The sequence below is a fragment of the Alternaria arbusti genome, assembly GCF_024043155.1.
Source record: "Alternaria arbusti strain BMP 1465 chromosome Unknown scaffold_9, whole genome shotgun sequence".
Lineage (NCBI taxonomy): Eukaryota > Fungi > Ascomycota > Dothideomycetes > Pleosporales > Pleosporaceae > Alternaria > Alternaria arbusti.
Window position 1 is genome coordinate 1010804 of NW_026249949.1, and position 25954 is coordinate 1036757.

General features: G+C 53.0%; 9 protein-coding genes across 9 annotated transcripts; 5 read left to right on the plus strand and 4 right to left on the minus strand.

Annotated features, from left to right (window-relative positions):
* Positions 1-626: 626 nt before the first annotated feature.
* Positions 627-4269, plus strand: J4E86_007257 (uncharacterized protein; the record flags this gene model as incomplete). The annotated part of the gene is made up of 5 exons (XM_051447779.1): positions 627-746; positions 844-876; positions 936-1076; positions 1136-4084; positions 4132-4269. 5 exons carry the CDS (start codon positions 627-629, stop codon positions 4267-4269), a joined length of 3381 nt encoding a protein of 1126 aa, XP_051301377.1.
* A 349-nt stretch (positions 4270-4618) lies between these two features.
* On the minus strand, positions 4619-5592 carry J4E86_007258 (uncharacterized protein; the record flags this gene model as incomplete). Its single annotated transcript, XM_051447780.1, has 2 exons — positions 4619-5448; positions 5505-5592. 2 exons carry the CDS (start codon positions 5590-5592, stop codon positions 4619-4621), a joined length of 918 nt encoding a protein of 305 aa, XP_051301378.1.
* Positions 5593-7265: 1673 nt separating this feature from the next.
* Positions 7266-8335, minus strand: GET3 (Golgi to ER traffic- protein; the record flags this gene model as incomplete). The annotated part of the gene is made up of 2 exons (XM_051447781.1): positions 7266-7308; positions 7359-8335. The coding sequence occupies 2 exons, from the start codon at positions 8333-8335 to the stop codon at positions 7266-7268; spliced, it is 1020 nt and encodes a 339-aa protein (XP_051301379.1).
* Positions 8336-11447: 3112 nt separating this feature from the next.
* Positions 11448-12554, minus strand: J4E86_007260 (uncharacterized protein; the record flags this gene model as incomplete). Its single annotated transcript, XM_051447782.1, has 1 exon — positions 11448-12554. One exon carries the CDS (start codon positions 12552-12554, stop codon positions 11448-11450), a length of 1107 nt encoding a protein of 368 aa, XP_051301380.1.
* A 532-nt stretch (positions 12555-13086) lies between these two features.
* On the plus strand, positions 13087-13843 carry J4E86_007261 (uncharacterized protein; the record flags this gene model as incomplete). The annotated part of the gene is made up of 2 exons (XM_051447783.1): positions 13087-13168; positions 13218-13843. 2 exons carry the CDS (start codon positions 13087-13089, stop codon positions 13841-13843), a joined length of 708 nt encoding a protein of 235 aa, XP_051301381.1.
* A 397-nt stretch (positions 13844-14240) lies between these two features.
* On the plus strand, positions 14241-15518 carry J4E86_007262 (uncharacterized protein; the record flags this gene model as incomplete). Its single annotated transcript, XM_051447784.1, has 2 exons — positions 14241-14286; positions 14335-15518. 2 exons carry the CDS (start codon positions 14241-14243, stop codon positions 15516-15518), a joined length of 1230 nt encoding a protein of 409 aa, XP_051301382.1.
* Positions 15519-15714: 196 nt separating this feature from the next.
* J4E86_007263 (uncharacterized protein) lies at positions 15715-18224 on the minus strand (the record flags this gene model as incomplete). The annotated part of the gene is made up of 3 exons (XM_051447785.1): positions 15715-15857; positions 15916-16168; positions 16374-18224. 3 exons carry the CDS (start codon positions 18222-18224, stop codon positions 15715-15717), a joined length of 2247 nt encoding a protein of 748 aa, XP_051301383.1.
* Positions 18225-20347: 2123 nt separating this feature from the next.
* J4E86_007264 (uncharacterized protein) lies at positions 20348-21048 on the plus strand (the record flags this gene model as incomplete). Its single annotated transcript, XM_051447786.1, has 2 exons — positions 20348-20602; positions 20656-21048. The coding sequence occupies 2 exons, from the start codon at positions 20348-20350 to the stop codon at positions 21046-21048; spliced, it is 648 nt and encodes a 215-aa protein (XP_051301384.1).
* Positions 21049-22995: 1947 nt separating this feature from the next.
* On the plus strand, positions 22996-24604 carry J4E86_007265 (uncharacterized protein; the record flags this gene model as incomplete). The annotated part of the gene is made up of 3 exons (XM_051447787.1): positions 22996-23048; positions 23145-23387; positions 23410-24604. 3 exons carry the CDS (start codon positions 22996-22998, stop codon positions 24602-24604), a joined length of 1491 nt encoding a protein of 496 aa, XP_051301385.1.
* Positions 24605-25954: the final 1350 nt, after the last annotated feature.

Sequence of the window (25954 nt, forward strand, 5' to 3'; positions counted from 1 at the left end):
CTTAACGATGAAGAACCAGTTCAACAGATAACCGTGATCCTAAGAGGAAACTTTGGCGAGCAATCCAGATGTAGGATCATAGGCTAGAAGAAGTCGTCGAAACAATGAAACAACATTTCGTATTGTAGCTCCAGTATACTGTGGCTCAAGCAAGCTATGCCAGCAGGCAACATAGCACTCCTGAATCGATCGTGTATGGCCCCGGTGATGGAAACAACTGTCTGACGTCATGTTCGATATCGCGTCGCAAATCGCGTCCGTCTCATCTCCTCCCTTCTGTGGCATCATCTTTCAAATGGATTGATGTTCGTAGTCGGAAACGCGTAGATGTCGAGTCGCTGAGCGAATGGAAGCTGGTGGGCTTAGAGAGGCAGGCATGGGGTAGTGCGCACGACCGCAACGAGGATAGCGCGCCGCCGACCTGACGCGCCAAGGGTCGTCCACAGTTATTCTCAAGCCATCCTCACATACATCGCGCAAACCTCTGCCGCCACGAACACGTCCCAACGCGTCCACGTCATCATATCCAACACTCCGAAACATCGACAGACGTACTACCATTCACTGCGCCATTGCGACCGTGACGCCAGCACAACTACACGCGGCGAACAGCCCAAACAGGCAACATGCCGCGGAAGAGCGCTGCGAAGAAGGAAGAACCGTCCTCGGATGAGGCGTCGGCGCATTCCGATGTCGAGATGCAGGACCAGCCAGACGACACAATGAACGGCTTCAAGAAGTTTGGCGTAAGCGCAACCCCCGTTTGCGCCTTCCTCGCCGCGACACTCACATGTCATGCGGGAGGAAGGCGCGACACCGAGAAGACATTGGCTAACATTCCAGACGCAGTACAATGTAGATACGCCAGACTACACAGTACGATGACTCCAACACCGCGCCACACGCACCCGGCCCAACAACTGACACGCGCACAGGACTCGGACACCAACCCCAACACCACAGCAAACAGCGTCGCAGGTGACGCGCCAGTCGACGGCCGAAGAAAACGTGCCGAAGAGATGAACATGCGGAAAAGCATGTACGGCAAGAAGGCTGAGGGGCTTAGGGCGTCCAAGGTACGCGACTTCACTGCGCACTACATCCCGAGACATCACTAACTTGGCTGCCCTCACAGGAAGACGACACCATCCGCCGCTTTCGATACCTCCTCGGTCTGACGGACCTGTTCCGTCACTTCATCGACACGAACCCCAACCCGCGCATTAAGGAGATTCTCGCCGAGATCGACCGCCAGGATGCCGAAGAGACCAAGAAATCAAAGGCCAGCAAGGTGCGGAAAGGAGGTGCTGCTGCGGAGCGTCGCCGAAAGACCGAGCAGGAGGAGGACGCCGAGCTGGTGCGCGAGGAGAAGCATGGCGGACACAACGAGACGGTCTTTAGGGAATCACCGGGCTTCATCAAGGGCGGCACCATGCGCGACTATCAGGTTGCGGGTCTCAACTGGCTCATCTCGCTACACGAGAACGGTATCTCTGGAATCCTCGCCGACGAGATGGGTCTCGGAAAGACGCTGCAGACCATCTCCTTCATCGGCTACCTCCGCTACATCGCCGGCATTCACGGTCCTCACCTGGTCGCAGTGCCCAAGTCGACACTCGACAACTGGAAGCGCGAGTTCGCCAAGTGGTGCCCCGACGTCAACGTCTTGGTCTTCCAGGGTAACAAGGACGACCGTGCCGACCTCATCAAGGAGCGCCTGGTGCCCGATGGCTTCGATGTCTGCATCACCTCCTACGAGATGATTCTTCGTGAGAAGTCGCATCTGAAGAAGTTTGCGTGGGAGTACATCATTATCGACGAAGCCCACCGCATCAAGAACGAGGAATCGTCGCTCGCCCAGATGGTCCGCGTCTTCAACTCCCGAAGCCGCTTGCTAATCACAGGTACACCCCTCCAGAACAACCTTCACGAGCTCTGGGCCCTGCTCAATTTCCTCCTCCCCGACGTCTTCGGAGACTCCGCCGCTTTCGACGACTGGTTCACCTCCCAGAACGCCGACTCGGACGCCGTCGTCCAACAACTCCACAAGGTCCTCCGGCCCTTCTTGCTCCGACGTGTCAAGGCCGATGTCGAAAAGTCGCTTCTGCCCAAGAAGGAGATCAACCTGTACGTTGGCATGTCCGACATGCAGGTTCAGTGGTACAAGAAGATTCTCGAAAAGGACATCGACGCGGTTAATGGCGGTGCCGGCAACAAGGAGTCCAAGACCCGTCTGCTCAACATCGTCATGCAGCTCCGAAAGTGCTGCAACCACCCCTACCTTTTCGAAGGCGCCGAGCCTGGCCCGCCATACACCACCGATGAACATCTCGTCACCAACGCTGCGAAGATGGTCATGCTGGACAAGCTGCTGAAACGTATGAAGGCTCAGGGCAGCCGAGTGCTCATCTTCTCGCAGATGAGTCGTGTGCTAGACATCATGGAGGACTACTCAGTGATGCGCGACTACAAGTACTGCCGTATCGACGGTTCGACCGCCCACGAGGACCGTATCCAGGCCATCGACGACTACAATAAGGAGGGGTCGGAGAAGTTCCTGTTCCTCCTGACTACTCGTGCTGGTGGACTTGGTATCAACTTGACGTCTGCTGATATCGTCGTCCTCTTCGACAGTGACTGGAACCCGCAGGCCGATCTGCAAGCCATGGACCGTGCCCATCGTATTGGCCAGACCAAGCAGGTCTACGTCTTCCGATTCGTCACCGAGATGGCCATTGAAGAGAAGGTGCTCGAACGTGCGGCCCAGAAGCTGCGTCTCGACCAGCTAGTCATTCAGCAAGGCCGCTCGCAACAACCTGTCAAGAATGCCGCATCCAAGGACGAGCTCCTAACCATGATCCAGCACGGTGCCGAGAAGGTGTTTGCAAGCAAGGGCCCCGTCGGTCCAGCAGCTGATGGCGAGCTTGCTGATGACGACTTCGAGGCTGTCATGCGTCGCGGTGAAGAGATGACGGAGAAGCTCAACAAGAGGTACGAGACGCTCGGTCTTGACGATCTCCAGAAGTTCACCTCGGACTCAACCTACGAGTGGAATGGCGAGACCTTCCAACCACGAAAGAAGGAAATCGGCATCTCCTGGATCAACCCCTCGAAGCGAGAGCGCAAGGAGCAAAACTACGGCATCGATTCGTACTACCGCAAGACGCTGGTCACTGGTGGACGAACAGAGAACAAGCAACCCAGGATACCCCGCGCGCCGAAACAGATCACCATCCACGACTACCAGTTCTTCCCCAAGCGGCTCTCCGAACTCCAAGACAAGGAGACCGCATGGTACCGCAAGGAGAACAACCTCAAAGCTCCTCTCCCAGAAGGTCCGGACGAGGATCTCGAAGCCCGTGAGGCCGATCAGCAACTTGCGCAGCAGGAGATTGATGATGCGGAGCCACTGACAGAAGAGGAGAAGGCCGAGAAAGAACGCCTGATCGAAGAGGGCTTTCCTGAATGGAACAAGCGTGACTTCCAGCAGTTCCTCAACGGCAGCGCCAAGTACGGTCGCCAAAACTACGAGGGCATATCGGAGGAGGTCGACGGCAAAGACGCCGACGAGATCAAAGCTTACGCCAAGGTCTTCTGGAAGAAGTACAAGTCACTGGACAACTGGCAAAAGCACCTGGGTGTCATCGAAGAGGGCGAGCTCCGCGTCCGTCAGTCGGAAGAGAAGAAGCGCCTCATCGCGAAGAAGATTGGCATGTACCGCATGCCCCTCCAGCAGATGCAGATCAAGTACACCGTCTCCACCACCAACAAAAAGGTGTACACCGAGGAGGAAGACAAGTTCCTCGTCGTCATGCTGCACAAGCATGGCGTGGAAGGTGAGTACATCTACGAGAAGATCCGCGACGAGATCCGCGAATCGCCCCTCTTCCGCTTCGACTGGTTCTTCCTCTCCCGCACACCGCAGGAGATTGGCCGTCGCTGCACCACGCTCATCTCAGCCATTGTGCGCGAGCTCGGCGAGGGCGATCTCAAGAACAAAAATGGCAAGCGCGGGTACGAGGAAGAGGAGACGGAGGAGGAGGAAGAGGAGCAGCCGAAGAAGAAGTCTAAGAATGGTGTCAAGGTATGTTGAGTTCTGAGCTGTGGATGGCGTGTACTAATAGATGGCAGAACAAGCAGCTCGACACTGTCAAGGGCAAGGCTGGATCGGCATCGGCGACACCATCGAGGGCAAGCAGCGTTGCGACAAATGGTTCGGCGACTAAGGGTTCGGCGACCAAGGGCAAGGGTAAAGGCAAGAAGAAGTAGTGTTTCTGATGCGTCAGTGTAGGAGGGCAGCATGTTGTGGTGTTTTGGCGTTCTAAAGACGGGCCAGCGTGTTTTTAGCGCACTGTACTCGACTGGGGTATGTTGGGCTTTGATCCGTCCGCGATGGTATGGGTGGGTGTTTGCATGTTGCATTTGTAATTGTACAAGATGAATCGAAGTTTTCATATACTATTTTCTGAGTTCACAAGTGTCGTCAATTCGTGTTCGTGCATCTCCTCCACCAGGTCGAAGGGTAACGGTCCTTTCACTGTCCGCCAATACTCAGCACAAGCCTGTCAAAAGTGCAATATATACATTAAAAAAGATACTCATAAACATCATAGACTCATCAAGCCTTAATCTCAATCCCTTGCTGCCCCTCACACGCGCTAATCTCCCCAAAGTACCACAAATGCGCATCCACATCCACCCCAAAATCCCCCTCATTCCCCTTCAAATTCAGATTCCCGCTTAGCACATTCACATCCCCCGCCGTCGGCTGCACATCATTCCCACTAGTAACATAGTACTCAGGGCTAATATGCCTATACCCCAACAGCGCCGGCGGCAACTTAGGCACCGGATCGTTTTTATGAGTAACGCGATATGTCTCGCCCATGCCCGTTTTGGTAATGTAATCGCTCACGCCCGCCAGCCCGATCTTCGGCGCGCCGTACGTGTATAAATCGACGGTCGTGCCTGTGGATCGTAGATAGCCAGCGGCGAGACTCGCCAGCGCGCCGCCGAGGGAATGGCCTGTCGCTACGATGCGGTAGGTAGGATACTGTTTTCTTGCTGTGGCCAGCGCTGCTAAGACGGGTTTCTGTGCTTCGAGCCAGGAGTTCCAGAACCCGGTTGAGGCGTTACAGGTTGGGCAGATGGTTGTTGGTAGAACTGGGAAGGCGACGTTTGTGATCCAGTTGCGGACGCTGCGGGAGCCGCGGAAGGAGATGACGATGAGGTTGTTTGTGGAGTCTGTGGCGACGAAACCCGTCACGTCGGATTTTATGCTGTTTTCGAATTCGCTCAGAGTGTTTGTGGTCGCGGCTTCGATGAGGGGGCAGTTTCCTTGCGGGCAGGTGACTTTTGTGTTGGGGCTGTTGTTGTTGCCGAGGCAGTAGGCGGCGGCGGAGTATTGGGAGTAGAATTCGAGCTGGGAGAGGAGAGTGCTTGATACGGCTGTGGGTGTGTTAGTGGGGATGCTGGTGAAGATGGGTTGGGGGGAGTGGATGTACCTCTGCCTTCGATTTCGACGGGAGCTGCGGTGACAGAGTGAACTGCACCGAGCAGTAGGGCTCCTAGACGGAGGACAGAAGGTGCCATGCCGATTGAGAGGTGTGTCGAAACGGTCAGGTCAATGTCGATATACAACAAGAATGTACCGACGACGAGACAAATAACCCGATATAAGCACAAAGTGAGAGAACACACCGCACACAGCCTGACTACAAACCTACCACTCGCGTGAAACGCGACAGACTATATACTTACCCACGCCATCTTGACTAACCTCAGCACACCAGGTCCTTCCAAGCCCTGCCGCTGAGTATTCCCGGCGGTCAAAGTAAACGGACCAGGTAGTGGGACCATCCTGGACCATTCTGGTGATCGGCGCCCACACCAGAGCTACGGGTGCCGGGGTGAGATGACGCTTGTTCTGGCGCTTGTCCAGGGGATGTCTGTGCCCAACGTGGCTATCCTAAGATTAGACATTTCGCCGCTGGGCTGGATGTACGCCACACAAAACACCATAGTGGAATGCGGTTGTTGGAGATGCCGGATGTGCTCAGCCTCGAGATCGGCGTCGCATAAACAAAACGACAGAGTTGAGACGTCCACCGCCACGTTTCGCAGTTCGTCGGCTTTATCGGTAGAAATGCGTGTGTCGTCGGTCGAACTACATGTTCAACCAGACCCACCTACTTCATTCGTGTCGCCTTCCTTTCCCAAGTGATTAGTCGACGTTGTTCGGCGCTTTTGTGTGCACGCGACGAAACGAACGCATGATCCCGCACACTACCGCATGCAGCATGCATGAAAGAAGGCGTTTACCGGCATTCAGCCACAAGTAACAGCGTGGTGTGACAGCCAATGAATGTAAATACCGAGGTATAATAGCCTGACATCAGCGATAGAGCGTCAGGTATTGGAAGTGGAGAGATGGCTTCTTCTGGTCAAAGATGGAGAGTGTATCGTTTTTGCTTGTTGCACTGCCGCTCAGCCGTCAGCGCATTTTCATCATGTGCGGCTGCGGTGCTGAGATACGCCAGCATGCGCATGAGTTGCTTGCACGCGACAAACGGGTATTTGTCGTGATGGAGGTGGAGCGCTCGTTCGGTGGTGCTGAATGTTGCGGGGTAAAAGCATGACGTAGTCAATTCAGAAGCGCCTCGTGGCTTTCGCTAACGAGGACAGGAAGGTACCTAAACAACAACATCACGGAGCAGACCAGAAGCTGTTCGTACCCCGAACTCATGTGGTGGTGTAGAAGCAAGAAACGTCGGTGTCAGCCCCCTTCTGGGCTAGTGCACGGTACTTATGCGGGGTGCGCAACAGTCCCAATAATTGTGTTTGGTGGGCTGAATGCACCCCAGGCACTGGCGTTCCTGGCTCAGCGGCTAACGTATATCTCCGAATCCTCCCAGTCGCGTGCTGCATCTCAAGTCAGCTGTCCACGGGCATGTACGCATATGGAGAACGAGGCTTTCAAAGTTTTTCCTGCTTTGGCAGAATCTTTCATTTCCACCGGCTGCGATAGATCGGGGCTAGTCGCTAAAGGTACAGAACTCCGTGCTGCTTGAGTCGTGATGTGTGGGGAAGAAGGCGAAATACGCGAAATCGCAGAACCACATGGTATCGCAAGAGTACAAGGTACAAGGGTGAGACGGCGAGAAATCGGCAAAAGAGAAATGTACCGTGAGGCCCAAAGCGGTACCAAAGGGGTTGAGGCTCTCAAATCTAGGCTACTTGTTACCGCGTTTGAGAACGGCACGGGCCTACTGCGGTGGGACGAAGGGTTTGACGAGCATCTCACTGAATCTGGAATCGCTGTTAGTACTCTGTATCCTGAGTCGGTGTACAAGACCCACTTCTCAAGCTTCTCCTTGCCGCGCACCTCCTCGACCAACAGCGGCATCTTGACCACGTTGAACTCGTCGTAGAGCTCTTCAATCTGATCGAGGTACTTCTTCTGCATCTTCCGTCGCGCATTGCACTGCTCGCAGGGGTTATCCTCCTTGGGGAACAGCAGCTGGTTGACGACAATGGAGTGCGTGTCGATTTCGTAGCTGTTGAGCTCCTGAATCATCCTCTCCGTCTCGTACAAACTCAAGAACTCGGGAATGCAGACACACACAAAGGTGGTGAGGTCGGCGTCCTTAAACTGGCCATTGACTTCCCCAATAGTCTCGCGCAGGTTCTCCATCTTCTCAACCAGCTCGTCCATGTTTTGTCCGTTGGGTAGTCTGCCGGAGGCACCGAGGAAAGAGTTGAGCATGGGCCCGAATTGGCGCGAGAGTTGCGAGACCTTGGAGAGGGCCTTCTCCATAACGGTGGGAAATTGGAGGAAGCGTAGCGTGTGGCCCGTGGGCGCCGTATCGAAAATGATGACTTCGTAGGACATGGACTTGACTTGCTTGAGCACTTCGGCGAATGACATGGCTTCGTCCACACCGGGAATGCTGAAGGCCAGATCTTGCATCATGCTGCCCATGCCACCCAGGCCCGCCATGGGGTCTTGGCCCTCTTCCGCTCCGCTTGCCAGCAAATCTTGTATGCTGCCGTTGGGGTCGATCTCCATAGCGCTGAGGTTGTCGAAGCCGTTGACGAGGCGCGCGTCCTTACCGAACTTCTGGTTGAAGGCATCCGAGAGGTTGTGCGCGGGGTCGGTCGAGATGAGGAGAACGGACTTGCGGTGTTTTGCGAGCTGGATGGCGAGGGAGCAGGAGGTTGTAGTCTTTCCCACACCACCCTTGCCTCCAACGAATATCCACCGGAGCGTCTTCTGGTCGAGGATGGACTGGAGCGTTGGCGCCATGTCGGCGTCGATGAGCGCGGTCGAGGCCATGTCTGGTGATCGGGGTATGGCAGTATAGAGAGAGGTAGTATCTAGCTGCGGAGGAATTGTCAGTGATGTTCTGTGCTGCCCAAACACATTGCCTGCCTGCTTCGCGAAGCTTCGGAGGGGCAATGCAACCTTGGAAGCGCCTACCTTTCGTATTGCTTCGGACTCCTAGTGTGTCTTTTGAATCAGCTCAGCTAGATTATGCGTAAAAGGGTCGTGGTAATTCTACGGTGAGAGTAGAGGTGATATGATTGCGTTATTGCAGAACGAACAAGTCGCGCAGGAAAGTTGACTGGGTGGGAATGCGGGCAGGCGCGTCATGCGCTAGTGCGCCACTGCACAGCCACCTGTGGCGCTCACCCCGCCCAACTTTGCGATGATGCCACCATCGCGCTCTACAACCCCAACTTTGGACGCATCCAGCACCCCGCCGCCGCTACTTACATTACTGAGATCCAGACGTACGCCTTGCTCTAGCTCTCAAGCGAACACACTATCTGATTGAGAAGCGCAACCTCTTGATCGTTGCGCGCACGTACTCGCCATGCAGCCTTCGCAAACAGTCGTGATTGGTAGCGCACCTTCGGCCTACGAGACGATGACCTATTGGCTCCCACGCAGCCACAAGCTGGGCTGAAAGCACCTTGCGATATCAGCTTCCCGGCTGCTGCCTACTCACATCTATCTTCTGAACTCAAGGTCTCGCCTGCCATCTCTTCCCGGACCGCCCGTCAGCTTCACCTATTCATGCCGATTACAGCAGTTATCCCCGTCTCTCAACGGCATGAGATGTGCCAAAGCAGGATATTCGGTCATCTACGTCACAGCTTGCCATAATGGCGGCACAATCTCTGCAATGCATGGAGGATGCGTCAAACTCGTCGGGCCCGATTATTGAGGATATCACCGAACTGTGCGACTTCTGTGTCGAGCTCACGGAACTGATCGTAAACGTCCCTCTGGTTTGGACTTACAAGTTCGAGAAGATGAAAGACTCTACGATAGATTCCGATCGAAAATCATGCCGACTCTGCGCCATGATATCGAGTCTTCTCTGCATCACCCCACATACTCTCAAACATGTGCTCAGGGAAAACCAGTTCATCTCCGCAATACGGCTCGAGAAACCATGGCATAACCTTCTATCTGGATGGGGAACCCTTGGTGTCTCATTCGCAATGTGGGCGGACAAGGGTAACAGTTTCTAGAGCTCGTTTCGGCGAGCGACGTTGACAACATAACAGACAGCACTGCGTGTACCACCCTCGTTGATCGCCCACCAGTTCTAGGCCCACACATGAACGAGATAAGTGATCTGGTCCAGCACTGGCGAAATGATTGCACTACCCACCAAACCTGCGTAGCTGAGAAGGACACACTAATGCCAACTCGTGTTCTCAGACTGTGTGGAGACGATCCGCAACCCTCAATCCAGCTTGTTGGGACCAAGGGCCAGAAAGGACGATATATAGCACTCAGTCACTGTTGGGGCTCGACTGAGAAACGACCGCTCCAAACAACGTTCAAGAACCTGATAGCGCACCAAGTTGGCATTTCATTCGAAGATCTGCCGAAAACGTTCCAAGATCTAGTGGAACTTGCACAAGCTATCCGTATCAGATATGTATGGATCGACTCCCTTTGCATTATTCAAGGCAACCGTCGAGACTGGCATGCGGAGGCAAATAAAATGGGGGATGTATACCGCAACGCAGCTTTGGTTGTGGCTGCCTCGGGCGCGAAAGACTGTAGTGAAGGGCTGTTTATCACCGATCGTCCAAGAGCTACCATATTCCGAATGCCTTACCGCATAGCCGGTGAAGTCAAAGGAACATTCAACATGACACTGCTGCCCAACGACAATTGGCATCCGAGACATGGCTCACTTGAGACACGGGCGTGGACACTCCAAGAACGATATCTTGCGCGGCGTTTTGTTGCATTCATGCCACGTAGCGTTATATGGATGTGTAAGGCGACAACAGTCAACGAAGTAGGAGAGCATGTTTTCGATCTGGAGCCGACGATGCTCTGGTTTGATCTGTTACAAACGTACACAAAGAGATCACTAACTTTTCTATCGGATCGTCCTGAGGCTCTTAGGGGGATTGCTGAAGAATTTCAACGTGCACGAAAAAATCGGTACGTTCCGGAGTACGGTGTGTGGGAAGATAAGCTCGTATTCCAACTGCTCTGGTTCAACTATGGCCGACGCCTCGACGACGAAACATCGCCGAGCATCCCTTCATGGAGTTGGGCTGCTACTTGGGGTAGTAAGAGATGGCCGGATCGCTTTTACCCTATGACATACCTCAACGTTTGTCACGCAGAGGAAATGCCAAAACGCTTGGTGATCTCCCCTGTAGGGCACCTCCAAGTACTCGGACACTTGAGCACTATTCTTCCGGTCTTGAATTACCTACGAGACACCTCCGCCGCATGCCATCTACAACTTGATGAGTTTGACAATATAAGAGATGACCATGGGGACTTTAAAGAGGGTACAGAACGCCAAGGCTTCCATACTGTTACACAACACACACACAATGCTCATCAACCGCAAGTCCTGGGAATCGCCCGATTTGATAGCGATAAAACGACTTCATACACGCATACATGTTTCCTGGCAAAGCAGAAGCGTAAGATCGAAGCGGAGACCAGCAGCCAATACTTGAAAATCCGCGGGACACGATTCATCAACGAGAGAAGGAGCGTAAAACCAGGCGCGGTCATGAAAGTACATAGCATTGTGAGAAGCCACCCTGTTGATCTTGTGCGCTGACATTAATACCTGCCAGGGAGATGTGACCTACCATACTAAGCAAGACCCAGACTTCATGTACTGGCTTCTCCTTCTTGAACAGGTTGGGGAAGCCAAATTCAGGCGTGTAGGCATGGCGATTCTCATGCCAGACGCGTACAAAGCTTTCAAAGTCAAGGTTCAGAAGTTTGAGATTGTGTAGTCCTCAGAGTGGACTTCAAGGCCTACAACAGCGTATCACAGGAAGATCGAATGTGTCTGAGAGCAATGTAGGCGTCTAGGTCATCTGATTACTTTCGTAACAATTACGCGTTCGGCGCTTCTCATAGCTGGGATACAACCAACCCCACCCCCTCACATCTTCATCCCCCCAACCCTCCCCTTCTCCGGCTCCCCCTCCTCATTCTCATACAGCCTATTAACCTGCACCTCCCTCAACCACAGTCTAAACGACTTATCCAACGTCTTCGCATTCATAACCGCGCAATCCTTGATCTCCTGCGCACTCAAATACGACACCGCCTCCGCATCACCCCCCGCAATCGCAATCGCCCTTTGTAGCAATATACAATTCTTCTGCGTATATATCGCCCGGTACACCGCTTCCTCGATGCTGGCGCCAAACGTTGTGAAGCCGTGCTTGTGTTGTAGTACAACGGGATTTTCGGGGGAGAAGCGGGAGGCGAGGGCGGCGCCGAGGGATGCGTTTTTGATGAGGAGGTCGTGTTCGGAGGGTGCTCGGGAGGTTCCGTAGAGGCTGTCCATTGTGAATACCTTAGCGCCGCCCAGGCCCATGAAGCCGGCCATGTGGAAGACAGGTCGTACGGGATGCAGTTCCATCGTGCCGTGTCCTACAGTAAAAGGGATAACGTCCTCGGAATGCGAATGCACAACGCAATTCACCTTGGGAAACTTCCTTAGTATCTCCCCATGGATATACCGCTCGCTGTATCCCTGCGGCGCGTCGGCGTCGACGGGCGACGAGTCCTTGACCCAGTACGATATAAAGTCGCTCATGTTCTTGACGAGGGCCGGGGCGCCGGGGTCGTAGCCAGCGATGATGTATTGTTCCTTGTTGAGCGGGTGTCTTACGGAGATATGGCCGAATGCGTCGACGAGGCCGTGGTGATGTAGGATGTGGTTTGCGCGGATGAGCAAGCGCAGTTGCTGCTGGAGTTGCGGTGGAATGGACATCTTCGGCGCTCGCGACTTGCGCTCTTTGGGCTGCGGCTGGGTTGGTGTGGGCGGGCCTGTTTTGAGTGACTCTGCGTTTAAAGACTCTGCTTTTAGCGATTCCGTCCGCGCTTCTTCAATGATGGATAGTTCGCGTTGTTTGGAAGGTCGGAGGTATCCTTCGGGTTGGGCTGCGTGGAGGGGATGCGATGCTAAAGCGCGTGGATGCGTTGCTTCGGCGGCGTCCCTTTGGGTCTGTTGAGCGGCACAGTAGTTGCAGAGTACCATTTGCGTGTTCAGCACTTGGAGGAGTGCATTCTGTCGAGTACAGAGGCTGGTTGCCTCGTCTTATGGAGTGAGCGAGCGATGTTTCAAGGTGGCGATGGAAATAGTAGCGTTTGAAACCGCGGATGCCTTGGAGTTGCTAGCACTCTCTCTAACTCTTCACCTGCGTCGCGAACTCGGTGGTGTCGCCTGAGTGCGAGGTGAGACGATGCGAAAGGCGAATGACGCTTTGCGCCTGTCGTGCGCGATGTTGCTGGTGCATCGTGACATGGTGTTGGATGGGTCGCGGAGGTGTTGCGGGGATGCAGCCGGGTCATTGGGCGAGAGTGAGGGGATCCGATCTTCTAGCGCCGTTAGCCTTCCCGCCCGCGACAGCCCTATCCCTCACTCGCCCCACATCGCGCGGCCCCCATTAACCTTCAAGTCCGCATCTTGAAACGGAACACCGCAAACTCTTAGACTCGCGACGTCGACCCCGTCTCACCAGACCTTCTCTGAGCAACGTTCTCTTGATCGCCACGTAACCTCGTTCAAGATGGCCGCCCAATACCTACTGGCCGGTCTAGCAGCCGCGGGACTAGCCTTCTGGTATGACTTCAAGAGCTGGCAAAGCTTTGGTTCGGGACCCTCTCAGCCTGTGTGAACGCGATTGCTGAGTCGCCGCAGGAACTGGTGGCACGCCTCCAACACTAGAAGGCTACATCAAGATCCGTCGATGGGGACTCTATCTGCTCTACACCCGCCAGGACCTGCTCGATGCATCTCCAATTCCCGATACGGGCGCGTCTTATATCAATCCTCAAAGAGTGCCGGACCGCGTTGGCAGTAGACCAGGACTTACACGCTGGACACTACCGCAACGCCAGTTCCCTGAGAAGATAACACCCGGCGCTTCCACGACTCTTCACGATCTCATGCGCGAGTTTGCGGACACGAAGGCGTACTCGGAGTACATTGAGACACGACCGAGCAAGACCGAAGGCGGCACTGGACCTGCCATATACGTCAAACCAGACGTCAAGACCATCAACCCCGTCGCGCACAAGATATTCTACGAGGTCGCGCACGTGCATCCAGCCGAGAACTCACTCCACGTATACGTGAGCCCGCAAGATGCGAGGCTGGTGATGAAGAGGGGCTGGGGACAGCGCTTTCCAGTGACTTGGTTGGCACCGCCGAGCTGGATCATGGTGTATGCGCCGAGGAACGAGGAAGAGGTGGAGACTGTCAGGGAGATCGTCAGGGCTGCGGTATGTCATGCTGTCGGGATGAATGTCGATGCTGGAGTTTGACCGAGCGGGAGCGCGACACGCAGCATTGCTACACGTGGTCAGTATAGTCGAGCGCAATTGTCCAACACATTCCATGACTACACTTCTCAGAGGCGTTTAAGCCCATGCGTAAACTGTGTTGCGTTCGATATCTGGGCACGGCACTGGAGAGGAGAACCGACGCCGGACGCTAGTAACAACGGCGCCCGCCGCATCCGCCGCATCTGCATCGCATCCCCCACTCTCTTACGCTAGCTTACACATGACGCCTGGCTTGAACGACCCTGCAGCATGGCCTCGATCCGGCATGCTATGTTAAGACCGCTGATGCCGCGACCAAGTATCTCTCGAATCTGACATTGTATCTTGCCTGCACCGTCCCTCACACTTCTCATACCCCACACCGCATCCAACCAACATGGGTAGCATCGACACCAGCCTGAAAGTCATCGTCATCGGTGCCGGTGGGTAACCAAACCTTCAGCACAAGAGACCCCTACTAACACACCAAGGCCCCGCCGGTTGCGCCCTCGCTCACGGCCTCAAGAAAGCCGGCATCCCCTTCAACATCTACGACAAAGGCGCCGACGTCTACCGCCACCGTCACTGGGCCTTCACATTAGGCTGGGCACGACCATACCTCTTCGACCTCATCCCAGAAGAGCTCAGCGCGCAAATCAACTCATGTCAAGTCGACCCCTACGTCGACTGCGCCGCGCTCGGCGAAGACCGAATCGTGATTTACAACGGCCAGACACGGGAGGAGGCGTTTGCGTTCCCGATACCAAAGGCGCGCGAGATCAATATTAGAAGACTGCGCATGCTGTTAGCTGAGCAATTGGATGTGCAATACAGCAAGAGCTTCTCGCACTATGAGACCATGGAGAACGGCGGAGTGAAAGTCCACTTCGAAGACGGCACAACCGACACCGGCACCATCGTCATCGGCCTCGACGGCGCCATGTCAAAAGTCCGCCGCTGTCTCTTACCCAAAGAAGGCAACATGGACACCCTCCCCTTCGCCCTAATGAACTTCAACGCTTCCTACACCGCCTCCCAAGCCCTCTTCATCAAAGAGCGTCTACACCCCCTCGTCGACATCGCAATCCACCCCGCAGGCCACTACATCCGCGCAAACGTGCTCGACATGCCCGACGAGAAAGACGCGAGTACCTGGACGTTTCAGATCCTGTCTACCTGGCCACTCAAGTATGTCGAGGATCACGATAACGAAGACGGCCGGTTGGAAAGGCTGAAAGCGCATGTGAAGAGAGATGGATGGGCGGAACCGTATAAAAGTGCTATTGAATGGATACCAGAGGACACACCTGTGTTGCGCGATCAGCTCAAGATATGGAAGACGGTTCCGTGGGACAACCAAGACGGGAGGGTGACCTTGTGCGGCGACGCAGCCCATGCCATGACATTTCACCGTGGGCAAGGCGCCAATAATGCTTTTTACTCCGCGCATTGTCTTGTTGAAGCGTTGAAGAGCGTGCAGAGTGGGAGTAAGAGTTTGAAAGATGCGGTCACAAGTTACGATGAGAGTATTTGGAAGAGGGGCGCGAATGAGGTGCAGATTAGTAAGGCGCAGACGTTCTTTACGCATGATGGGTTGGAGGAGTTTGTTAATAGTCCGGTTATGCGGTTGGGGACGAAACCTAGTCATGCTGCGAAGACGGAGGGGTATCAGTAGCTACACAGAGCCATATCAACACATTTAAAGACTGGATCACCGATTTCGTGAGAGAAGGATTATCAATTTGACGATATCAGCCGGTCATCTCTTTCTGTCTCTACTTTTCTCATAGCATTTCCTGCCGCTGCGTTGTCGAACGTGAACACTCGTTGCTCATACAAAGAATGGCCTTTCGAACACAGGAGAGAGCATGCTAATTAGAGAATAAGAGCTTCTCATCTTCCGATACATCCACCACCGGAACTTCGTCAACACTGTCGTGCGCAGACCCTTCTGATGGTTCTGGGCTCGGCAGAAAATCGATTTCTTCCGAGTCCGTGCCGTCATCCTGAGCATCTTGAACATGTCAGCATTGCGTTCTTCCATCAAGGCCGATCTAGTCGATGAATCATACCTTCATCCTGTGGAAGCGGCGAGATGTTGCGAACGTCCTGGAGCGCTCGCAGCCCGTCTTCAAGAATTTTGAGCTTCTCGCTGCAACGCGTTCGCTCTTTCGAAGACTCCTCGCTCTCGGATGCCAGAGCAGTCACAGTCGCGTCGTCAATGTCGATGACGTCGGCTGGCGAGAACAAGTCGGGAAGGGCTTGCATGCAGCGCGCTTCGATGGCGAGGACGGCGAAGTCGTCGATAATCTTCTTTTGTGCGACCTGCAAACGTTAGTAAATTTGATCTTGGCCCATCAAGCTGGGCACTATCTGTTAACGCGTTGTGACGTTGGCAGCACCTCATATGAGGGAAATCTTAAAAGGTTTACAGCATAAATCAGGTTGAAAACGTGTGAAGTAGGTCACCTAACGTCAATGTAGGCTCCAGGGTGTATCGCTCATAACAACATGCGCAACTCGTACTTACCTTATAGTAGGCCTCCATGAAGTCGGTGGCCGTAGAACTTGCATAGCTGTTCATGTCGGCTTCTGTCTTCGCAAGCAGGGTATCGACCAAAGTTTTCACATTGATGTTCAGCTTGTAAGTGCTGCCGCCGCTGTAGTCGCCACCGAGTACGCTCTCTAGGGATTTTTTGATCTCACGTGCTCGTCGCTGGCTTTGTGCTTTCTGGACATTGTCCGTCAGGTAGTGGTTGTACGTGATGGGGTGACCGGTATCGTGAGGCTTGAGAAGCTCCTTCACTTTCGTGCGGAGCTCAGCGGTGAGCTTCTCCAACCGCACCTGGATGAACCTTCTCGATAGGCCGATAAGAGTTGTTTCATCGCAGACGTGCGCCAGAGCTTTGCGAGCGAGGAAGTGCACAGCACGAAGAAGGATCTGCAAGTATTGGTCGACCAGCCCTGCCCACGGTTTGCGCTGCTCATGGAATAGCTGCCCGATGATGAGTGGGTCGAACGTTCCGGGCAGTTCTCGACCTCGGCTTCGCTCCAGAAGTTTGGTGACAGCTGTAATGTAGTCCTTGCGAAACATCTGACCAGGTGGCAACGGTGCGTCATCGTCATCATCATCATCATCCTCGTTGTCTACGATTGCAATAGTGTGGCCCTTCTTGCGCATATCGGCCGCGAACTTCGTCATGGTGTTCTGAAGGACAGCTCGCAGACGCCTCTGATAGCCTTCGTCAGTAGAGGCGTCACCGAAGAAGGGATCCGAGTATTGTCCGTCGATGGCGGCTCGGACTAGTGTGCTGAACGACTGACTGACTTGTAAGAGATACCGTCGCTGCTCTTGCGCCGTGGTCCTGGATGTGCCTAGAGCATCCAACTTCGTTGTACATTCTTGCACGCCGGCTCTGATCTGCTTCAGCACATTCGGTAGTTGCGCTACAATGTGGTCCTTGAGAATCTTACTGAGTCTCGGCTTCAGGCTGTGAACTCCGGTTTGATCGGTCGAAAGCGACGTCCAGATTCCGGTCTGGAAGAAGAGTGCTTCAGCTTTGTTGCGCTCTTCCGTAGTCGCGTCCTTGGAGCCATAGTCTCTGTTGCGAAGAACATGCCATCCCAATCGAAACCTGACCTCTTTGTTTTCTGCCAGTTCGAAGTAGAATCGCTCGCTGTCAGATCCCTCGTCCAACGTGTCCGGTTTTGTAATCAGCCCGAGAGTGCGTCCTCCGGCTGGATCAATGTCGCGCGAATACTTGGTAATCGACTGGTTGTTGAAGTCGTTCTTGGCGGAGACGACTGCGAGGATGATGCTGCGTGGGTTCTTCATGTACGAGAGTACAAGTGACTTCACCGTCTCGGCATCTGTATCGGATTGGGAACGACTGCCAGCTTGGAACAGACCGGGTAGATCGACAAGCGTAAGATGCGGTTGATCGGGTCCAGATAGCTCCAGGCGAAGGATATCGGAGCTGAACACTTTGATGCCTCCCTCGGTGATGCCCATCGCCTCTTTCGCCGCCTCAATCACGGGCTCGAGATCCAAATCTTCCAATGCGCTCGAGTAGTGGAAGTTTCGCAGCTTCTCCAGATCATTTTCTGACCGATATTTCTCAAGCGAACCAGGAACAATACTGATCTTGATCGGTACCTCTGGGCCTCGTCGAAGGATCAGCTCAGTCGCGAATCTGGTGCAAAGGTTATCCTTGCTGGGGAACTTGACGCCCGACACCGCTTCGAGCACAGAGCTCTTGCCGGAAGACTGCTCGCCGCATACGATGATCTCGGGCAGGTTGATGTATCGATTGATTCCATGTGATCGGAGGTTGTCCACGATGTCCAACAGATCTTTCGTTTCATGAGATTGCAGAGACATGATTGGTTTGTTGTAAGCGCTTCCTTCCACAATGGATATAGAGCAGGGAAGTAGAATGAAGTTTCCTATGAGCACAAAGAATACGCGAACGATGAGAGTGCGTGAGGAATAATTGTACGCGAGACACAACGGCCCAAAGCGAAGTGATTTGCGTTTCGAAGAAGAGCGAAGTGCCGGGACCCTGTTGTTTTTACCCGTCATTGCTGTACATGAGTACGCGTAGCCGCGGCTGGTAGCCCAGCATGGCTCGAATGATAGCCTACCACGTCTCGCTCCTGCGATGCATTAACCCGCATTCCCCCAGCATACGGCGCGAGAAGTCGCAGACGAGCTCAAGCTGAGCGTTGTAGGCATGCGGCACCCCCGAACATGAAGAGAAGATCAGCGATGTGGGCAGGTGAAAGAGGCAATGATGGTTGATAACGCGACGGGCCGAAGATCCAACCGTGTGTGCCTTGAGAACCCCAGTGGCTCTCCTGCGGACGACGAGGCAGTGATTCGCTATCGACGACGCATGCTCCTACACATGTTGCGCGCGTCGGGACGCGGCAATACATGTCGGCCGGCTGGAGGACAGGGCCCCCGCCGAATGTGGCACAGTAGCTTGCAGACTGTCATAGGCATCAGGCTGCAGTGCGTTGTGTGAAGCTGGAGCATGTCGCAATGTATGCGCCATCGTGGTGTGCGCCGGCGGCTGCGGTAATCACGATCGCGAAGGTTCTAATTATCTCGAGGTTGTTGTTGCTACACGGAGCGTGAATGCCTTCCCTGTCAGGGCGCCAGAGCGGACGCTATCTTCGGCACCCTTACCCGAACAGTGCCAATGCTCGGCGCCCCGCGGACATCATACCGGTCGCCTCTCCCCCGTTCACCATTGACCACCATTGGCCTGCCTCTCCGCGATGTCGGCTGTTCCTTCCGACGCAGCCTTCGGCCTATCACGCAAATCCGACCTTGCGACACGGCTTCATCGATGTGCTCACGGCGTCTCGCCTTGCGCAGCCACCCCCGCGGCTCAAGACGACCCATTCTACGATCGCAAAGCCCTGAAACATGAACCCCAGGCATGCATCTGACCTTTGCTTCGAAGCATAGCGTTGCGCATCGCTTCCAAGTCCCCCGTTCATCCCATAAAGCATGGAAGTCTTCGCGTCGCAGTGTCGTCACGCGACGCGTGTCGCATCGCGACCTAATTTAGAAGACGGCTTTAACAGTAGGGTTACATCATAGTCAGGTACATACTGCTTCGCGTTGGACACTAATGTGCGAGTAAATCTGCGCCGTCGACACGTCGTATAGTTGCCGTCATGGGCACTCGAATCGAGTTTTAGTCTCATCTCCCCACGTACAACGCAAACGGGGATTTCCTTCCCTCGTCAATAATTGCGCATCACGTTCGTTTGCATTTGAGAACACTAGGGACAATCCGACACGCTTGGACTGACATGGCCGTGGCTCTGAAGCGGCGTGCATCACAAACAGCGGAATGAGCCGCAAGTGTCGTTGAGAGTACATTCGCACATATTCCCAATTGACTCTCACAACAATAGATCGTGTCGCACGCTCGCGAATACCTCACGAGCGGAGAGGCGACGTCAAAAAACAAGTCAGTGGCGACCATAACAAGACGGTGCGATAAATTCGAGATGCTTGATGTTGGAGAGTTCTCAACAGATGCGACTCAAGCGGTTATTCCTGGTGAGGCTGCGCAGATCTAGATCAGCCACATGGAAACAACGAAGAGCACTTTATATTACTTTCCCGGAAAACTTGCCCAGTTCCTAGTCTAGAAAGCCTTCTGTGGGTAAACTAAGCTTCGCGGGATAACCAAGCGATCGAGTAGCATCATGTCAGGCCATTGTTATCCGAGTCAGGGTCCAGCCGCTGTGGGGACGGATCGTGGATCATTTCTCGCGTGCTGCACGCCTTACGGAAAATCCTTCACCGACACAGGCCATCATCCTGTCCCTGCATGCATAGCGCTCGTGTTAAAGTCTTGTTTCAAGTCATGTCGACCCCTATGGAAAAGGACGCGCCGAAGGTTTGATAGATTACATAGCCGTCTCCCCGCATGGTGAGTTTAGAGTTGGACCGATTTCTTGACTACATTTCCACCGACAACCATGTCGCGAGAAGACCGATCCGGAGAGTTCACCGGTGTTTTGGGCTTCTTCATCTGCATTTGCACCCTGCTAGTACTGCTTCGATGCTACTGCAAGTTGGTCCTCGTGAAGAACTTCGCGGCCGATGACTACTTCTCTGTTCTTACCCTGATATCCTTCTTGGTCTTTTGTACCTCCGCGCTGCTAGGTCTCCAAAATGGAACCGGGAAGCGACGATATCTCATCCCGGACGAAAAGTATCCCATTGGCATGAAGGTGTGTAGTACCACTTCCACAGCATATCCCCTGGGGCTGACAACTCGTATCAGTGGTGGTGGACTTGCGAGCCCACTTACGTTGTTACGAATATCTTCCTCAAGATGAGCATCGGCATCTTCCTGCTGCGCATCGCCCAGGATAGAACCCATCGCATGATTCTTTGGATCGCCCTTATCGCCATCCAAGTATACAGCGTGTACTTTTTCTTCGTCTTCACCTTCCAGTGCTGGCCTGTCTCGTTCTTCTGGGAACAGTTTCGCGGCGGCAAAGGACACTGCATCCCCTCAAAATTTGTCGTGAACTCGTTCTACGGCTACTCTGCATTGTCCTGTGTCACGGACTGGACATTCAGTATTGTTCCAATCTTTATCGTGCACAACCTGCAGATGAATAAGAGGAAGAAGATGACGGTGGCTGTTGTACTGGCTTGCTGCGCTATGTAAGCTCATCGCGCCTCTAGAGGGTTCCCTGTATCGTATGCTAACTCAACACCAGCGGCTCCACCGCAACAGTCGTCCGCATCCCATTCATAAGCGGCCTAAACGATATACCCGACTTCCTATACTCTACCACCGACGTCGCGATCTGGTCCACCTGCGAAACCGGAATCGGCCTTGCGACCTCCGCCGCCGCGACTCTCCGTCCCTTGCTCCGCCAAGTGTTTGGTGAAATGTCGACGCATGATAGCACCTCTCGCAAGCACTCGCGCATGTGGAACTCGGCACACCCGTCACGTTCGGGGTACCTGGAACATGCAAGTCAGCATGGTGGAAACGATATCCAGCTCAGTAATCATGATTCGAAACACCATACTGTCCATGTCACCAGTGGGAACGCGAGTCCAAGTGGGAGTACGATCGAGTTGAACAAGGAGTGGGAGCAGGATAGATATAATGGGACGGCTGATGTAGCTGCAGCGGGTCAAAGAGGGATTATGAGGACGGTGAAGATTACGCAGATGTAGTAGAATGAGGTTAACTTGTAATGAAAGCTATTGCGAACTACCGTTATCGACTTACCAACTCACCAATATACTCACTCGATTTCTCCCGCCAAAAGACTTCAGGTTCGAGCGCGGAGCCCAGAGCAAAGCTATTGCGCGAACGAGGGGTTCGCTTGGGCATTGACACATTTCCTTGCCCTATCGTCTCTTCTGGATCATGCCTTATACCAAAGTAACACCTGCATGACCCAGCTTGAACGAGGTCCAGACCACAGTCCAAGCGAAAGGCGTACTCTTTGCTTTGTGCCCCGTTGTCGTTTGTGGAGATTGAACACTTCGTGAATTACTGCTCGCATCGTCAAGCTCACCCCTATGGCGCAGAGGGCGGGCGCTAGTCACGGCAGCCTAGCCCAAATGGTACTGATCTTCGGCGGCTCCGCGCGAACATCGTACGGCTCCCACAATCTAGATCTCCTACACCCTCTCGACCAACATCACAACAGCTTCGAAAGAGTGCATGGATTTCCTTTTGCGGCATTCAGCTCACCGCATTGAGTTCGCTTTCGCGTTATGGCTTCATTGACCCGCATGTGGCTTCGCATCGTGTAGTTCTACTCTCTCGGTCGAAGCGGCGACCTTCACGACAAGGACGTAATTATGAGCGCCATAAATATCATCGCCATGGCCTTCGACATGAAGCATCGCGCACCGTCTCTCATTATCTCCTTCGTCAGACATTGTCCGGCAGCCCTTCCTTCCGTCCGACTCGTCACTCGTTCAGTCTCGCATCAACATTATTTCACCAATAATTCTTAATACGTAATTCGTCATCATGCGATCGATTCTCCTTGCGCTTTTAGCCGCTCTCCCCATCATCGATGCTGCTGTGAGCAGTCCACGCATGTCCAAGACCGGCCGCTGCGGAAGCAGCTTTGGTCTCACGTGCACCGGTTCCTCTTTCGGTAACTGCTGCTCGCAATACAATTACTGCGGCAAGACTTCCGCTCATTGTGACTCCGGCTGCCAGTCGGGCTTTGGGAATTGTAAACCCTTGCCTGTTCCGATCTCGGCATCTGCAAAGGTATCAAAGGATGGGAGTTGCGGCGGAAAGAGTGGCTTCACGTGCTTTAAGTCTGTATTCGGCAATTGTTGCTCGCAGTAAGTCAACCTTGGAAGGCACAGTACCACGTGGACAACTCGCTGATCACAACACATTTCCAGATACGGATACTGCGGATCGTCTAACGCGTACTGCGGCTCAGGCTGTAATTCTGCTTTCGGTTCCTGCTCAAGCTCAGCTGCCTCCCCTTCTGCTACGACGACGCGTTCAACGTCGACGTCAACTCGTCCTCCTTCCACCGCTTCATCGGCCGCCACGAAACCCGCTACTCATAAGGTCTCCATCAATGCGCGATGCGGAAGTGCCTACCAAGCGTCACCCGTCGGGATGACATGTGCTGGATCCAAATGGGGTAACTGCTGCAGTAAATACTCATACTGGTACGTTCAGGTATCATGTGCCCCTTGCATGCTACTGTATACTAATGCGACACAGTGGAAGTACCGATGCATACTGCGGTAGCGGCTGCCAGCCAGGCTTCGGCAATTGCAAGCCTGCATCCTCGTCCGTCTCGTCCGCCTCGTCCACGCCTGCAAAGGCCCCAATCGCACCGGCGAGCGTACCACCAGCTGCGAGCACACACGCAGGCTCATCATCAGCCTCGCCGCCAAGCACCGCGTCGTCTTCCACTACCTCGTCCCAGGCCACGAGCGCATCGCTCGCCGACCCGGTTCCATCTTCTTCATCCACGATTCCGTCGGTCGAAAGCCTGTACCTAAGTACGTTTGCGACAAGCGCAAGCGCATCGGTCACCGCAGTGGAAAGCTTGTCTCCGCTGGAAGCCACTCCAGAGTCAACAGCGGCCTCGGAGGTCGATTCTGCGGCTGGCCAGCCTCCAGCCTCACTCGCAACGTCAGGGGTCACCGCCTCAACGGACGCTATCACCAGCTCTCCAAGCGTCTTGAATACCCTTGCAGAGTCGCCTGCCACTACTACCGAGCTTTTGAGCACAGCCACATCGGAGGTCGCTTCCTCGCAAGTTGAGATTGTCTCTTCCGTCGCATCGACCACCGCGCTTGTGACATCTGTCGAGCCGTCCACCACACCCACGCCAGTGTCTACAGAATCTCAGGCTGTACCGATGGAGACCGAAACTGAGACCATCTCTTCGACTGTTGCTCCCGTGATTACCGCTTCGCCTTCGTCGGAGTCTATAGCATCCTCCGAAACCGAGACCATCTCTTCCACCGTTGCGCCCGTGATTAGCGCGTCACCATCGTCGGAGCCTGTCGCATCCTCCGGAACCACCCCCACACCAGTCCAAGAGACCCCATCAAGCTCAGTGGTCGAGACGCCGTCGCCACTCCCGGAGATACCCGCTTCATCATCCCCAGTGCCTTCCATCGTCGCGACATCCACCACGTCGGCGCCAGCAACTTGCAACACGCTCGCCGCGAGCTATAATCCCTCTTTCGAAAGCGGAGCCATTGCACCATGGACCAACTTGTACGGTGCTAATACTGCGTTCGGAAAGACCGAAGTCCTGTTTGCTGACATGGCACCCTTCGCGCCGCTCGACGGTTCGCATGCGCTTTACACTACGTTGACCAACCGGTACACGGGAGCCCAGAATTGGAGGTTCACGCTCCAAAACGTCTACATCCCAGCCGGTAGCAACTACAACTGCACGGTCGGGTTTAAGATAGTTCAGACCGACAATCGCGCACGTTACCCCGTGCAAGCCGTTCTGGCAATCGACAATCAAGTCGTGACTTACATGGAGAACGGTGTATCGAAGGGTAGATTCGTAGGCGTGTCGACAGGTCCAGAGGAGGCTGTTTGGAAGACGTTAGGCGGTCCTGGAGTCGCGAATGCGCAGGACCAGCATACAATAATAGTTGTCGTTTACTCCGGCTCTGGCCTCAATCTCGCTGCGAGTACAACTTTCGCAATCGATAACCTGCAATGCTTTCCAACAGGGCAATGCACGGCGTAGATAGACTAAGACACGTAGTAGAATACAATACGTAACAGTTGTATTACCTGTCAGGAACCTGTGTTTCAGACGATTAGGTGATCTCACCTAGCGCGAGTATAAGTAGATCTAGAGAATTGTAACTAAGTAGGCAACGATTCGTCTATCTTTACTAGATAATATACTATTACTCTACTATCTCTTGTATTCTGTATTAATTAGTAGTTAATAGCCTAATATTTAAATTATTTATCTTATAATACGCCTATATTATATAATATCTACTCGCAATACTTATAGTAATAGTTATATACTAATAAATATTAATAATAACGTAGAACTATCTAACGTAGTAGTATTAGCTATAGATCTATTAGTACTAACTTCTATTAAGAAGAAAGTGCTTAAACTAATAACTTCTATATATAAGATAGATAATAAAGAGAGTAATAGTCTAATTCTACTATAGTTACTATAGAATTGCGTTCTTACTTCTAAAGAGACTTAGGCTAGTCTAGAAGAGACTATTCTAGACTAGAAGCTATAACGCTTACGTATCTAGAGAATACTCTAGCTAAAACGTATTAAGCTAGCTAAGTTATAGAATCTTTACGCTAGAGTTACTATAGATAATCTAACTACTCTTAAGAAGAACGTAAAGGCGCTATTTATAACTTACTTAGAGAATACTCTTATAAAGGTCGTTCTAAGATAACCTAAGAGTTAGTTCTCGAGGAGTAAGTAAGTGAGGTAGAATAGGTTAGTATACTAGCACGATTAGAAGATTAATATAATAGTATAAGAGGTAATAGTATATTTAGTAGAATAATGTAATATTATAAAGAGTTAAGAAAGAAGTATAATCCTTAGATTAAATACTAGAGTCTTATATAAAGTTAAACACACTAAGCTATAAGAGCTTAGTGCCTAAGCTATATACTTAAGGTAACTCTCTAGTCTTATAAGTCTTAGCGAGTCTTAGTAAGTTCTAGAAGCTAGAACGTAGTAAGGCTAAGTAGAATTTCTAAGAATCTCTTTATAGCTAATAACACTAATATATATAACATGCGTAGAACTGCAGAGTAGGTTACGTATTTCTTAGCGCTCTCTTTATTCTTATAGATTAGTTATTATTATATCTAATATAGCTATTAGTCTTCTATAAAACCTAGTGCTTATCTACTTCTCTCTCTATAACTATAATACTACCTCTCTCTTCTCTACTATATATTCTTATACTAACTTAATAACTTCTTGCAGTACTTATTATTATTACTCTTAGAGTAACTATATTAATTCGACTAGTGTACTCGCTATAGTTACCTAACTAATATAAGGCAACGAGAATACGTATCCTCGCGCTAAACTAGG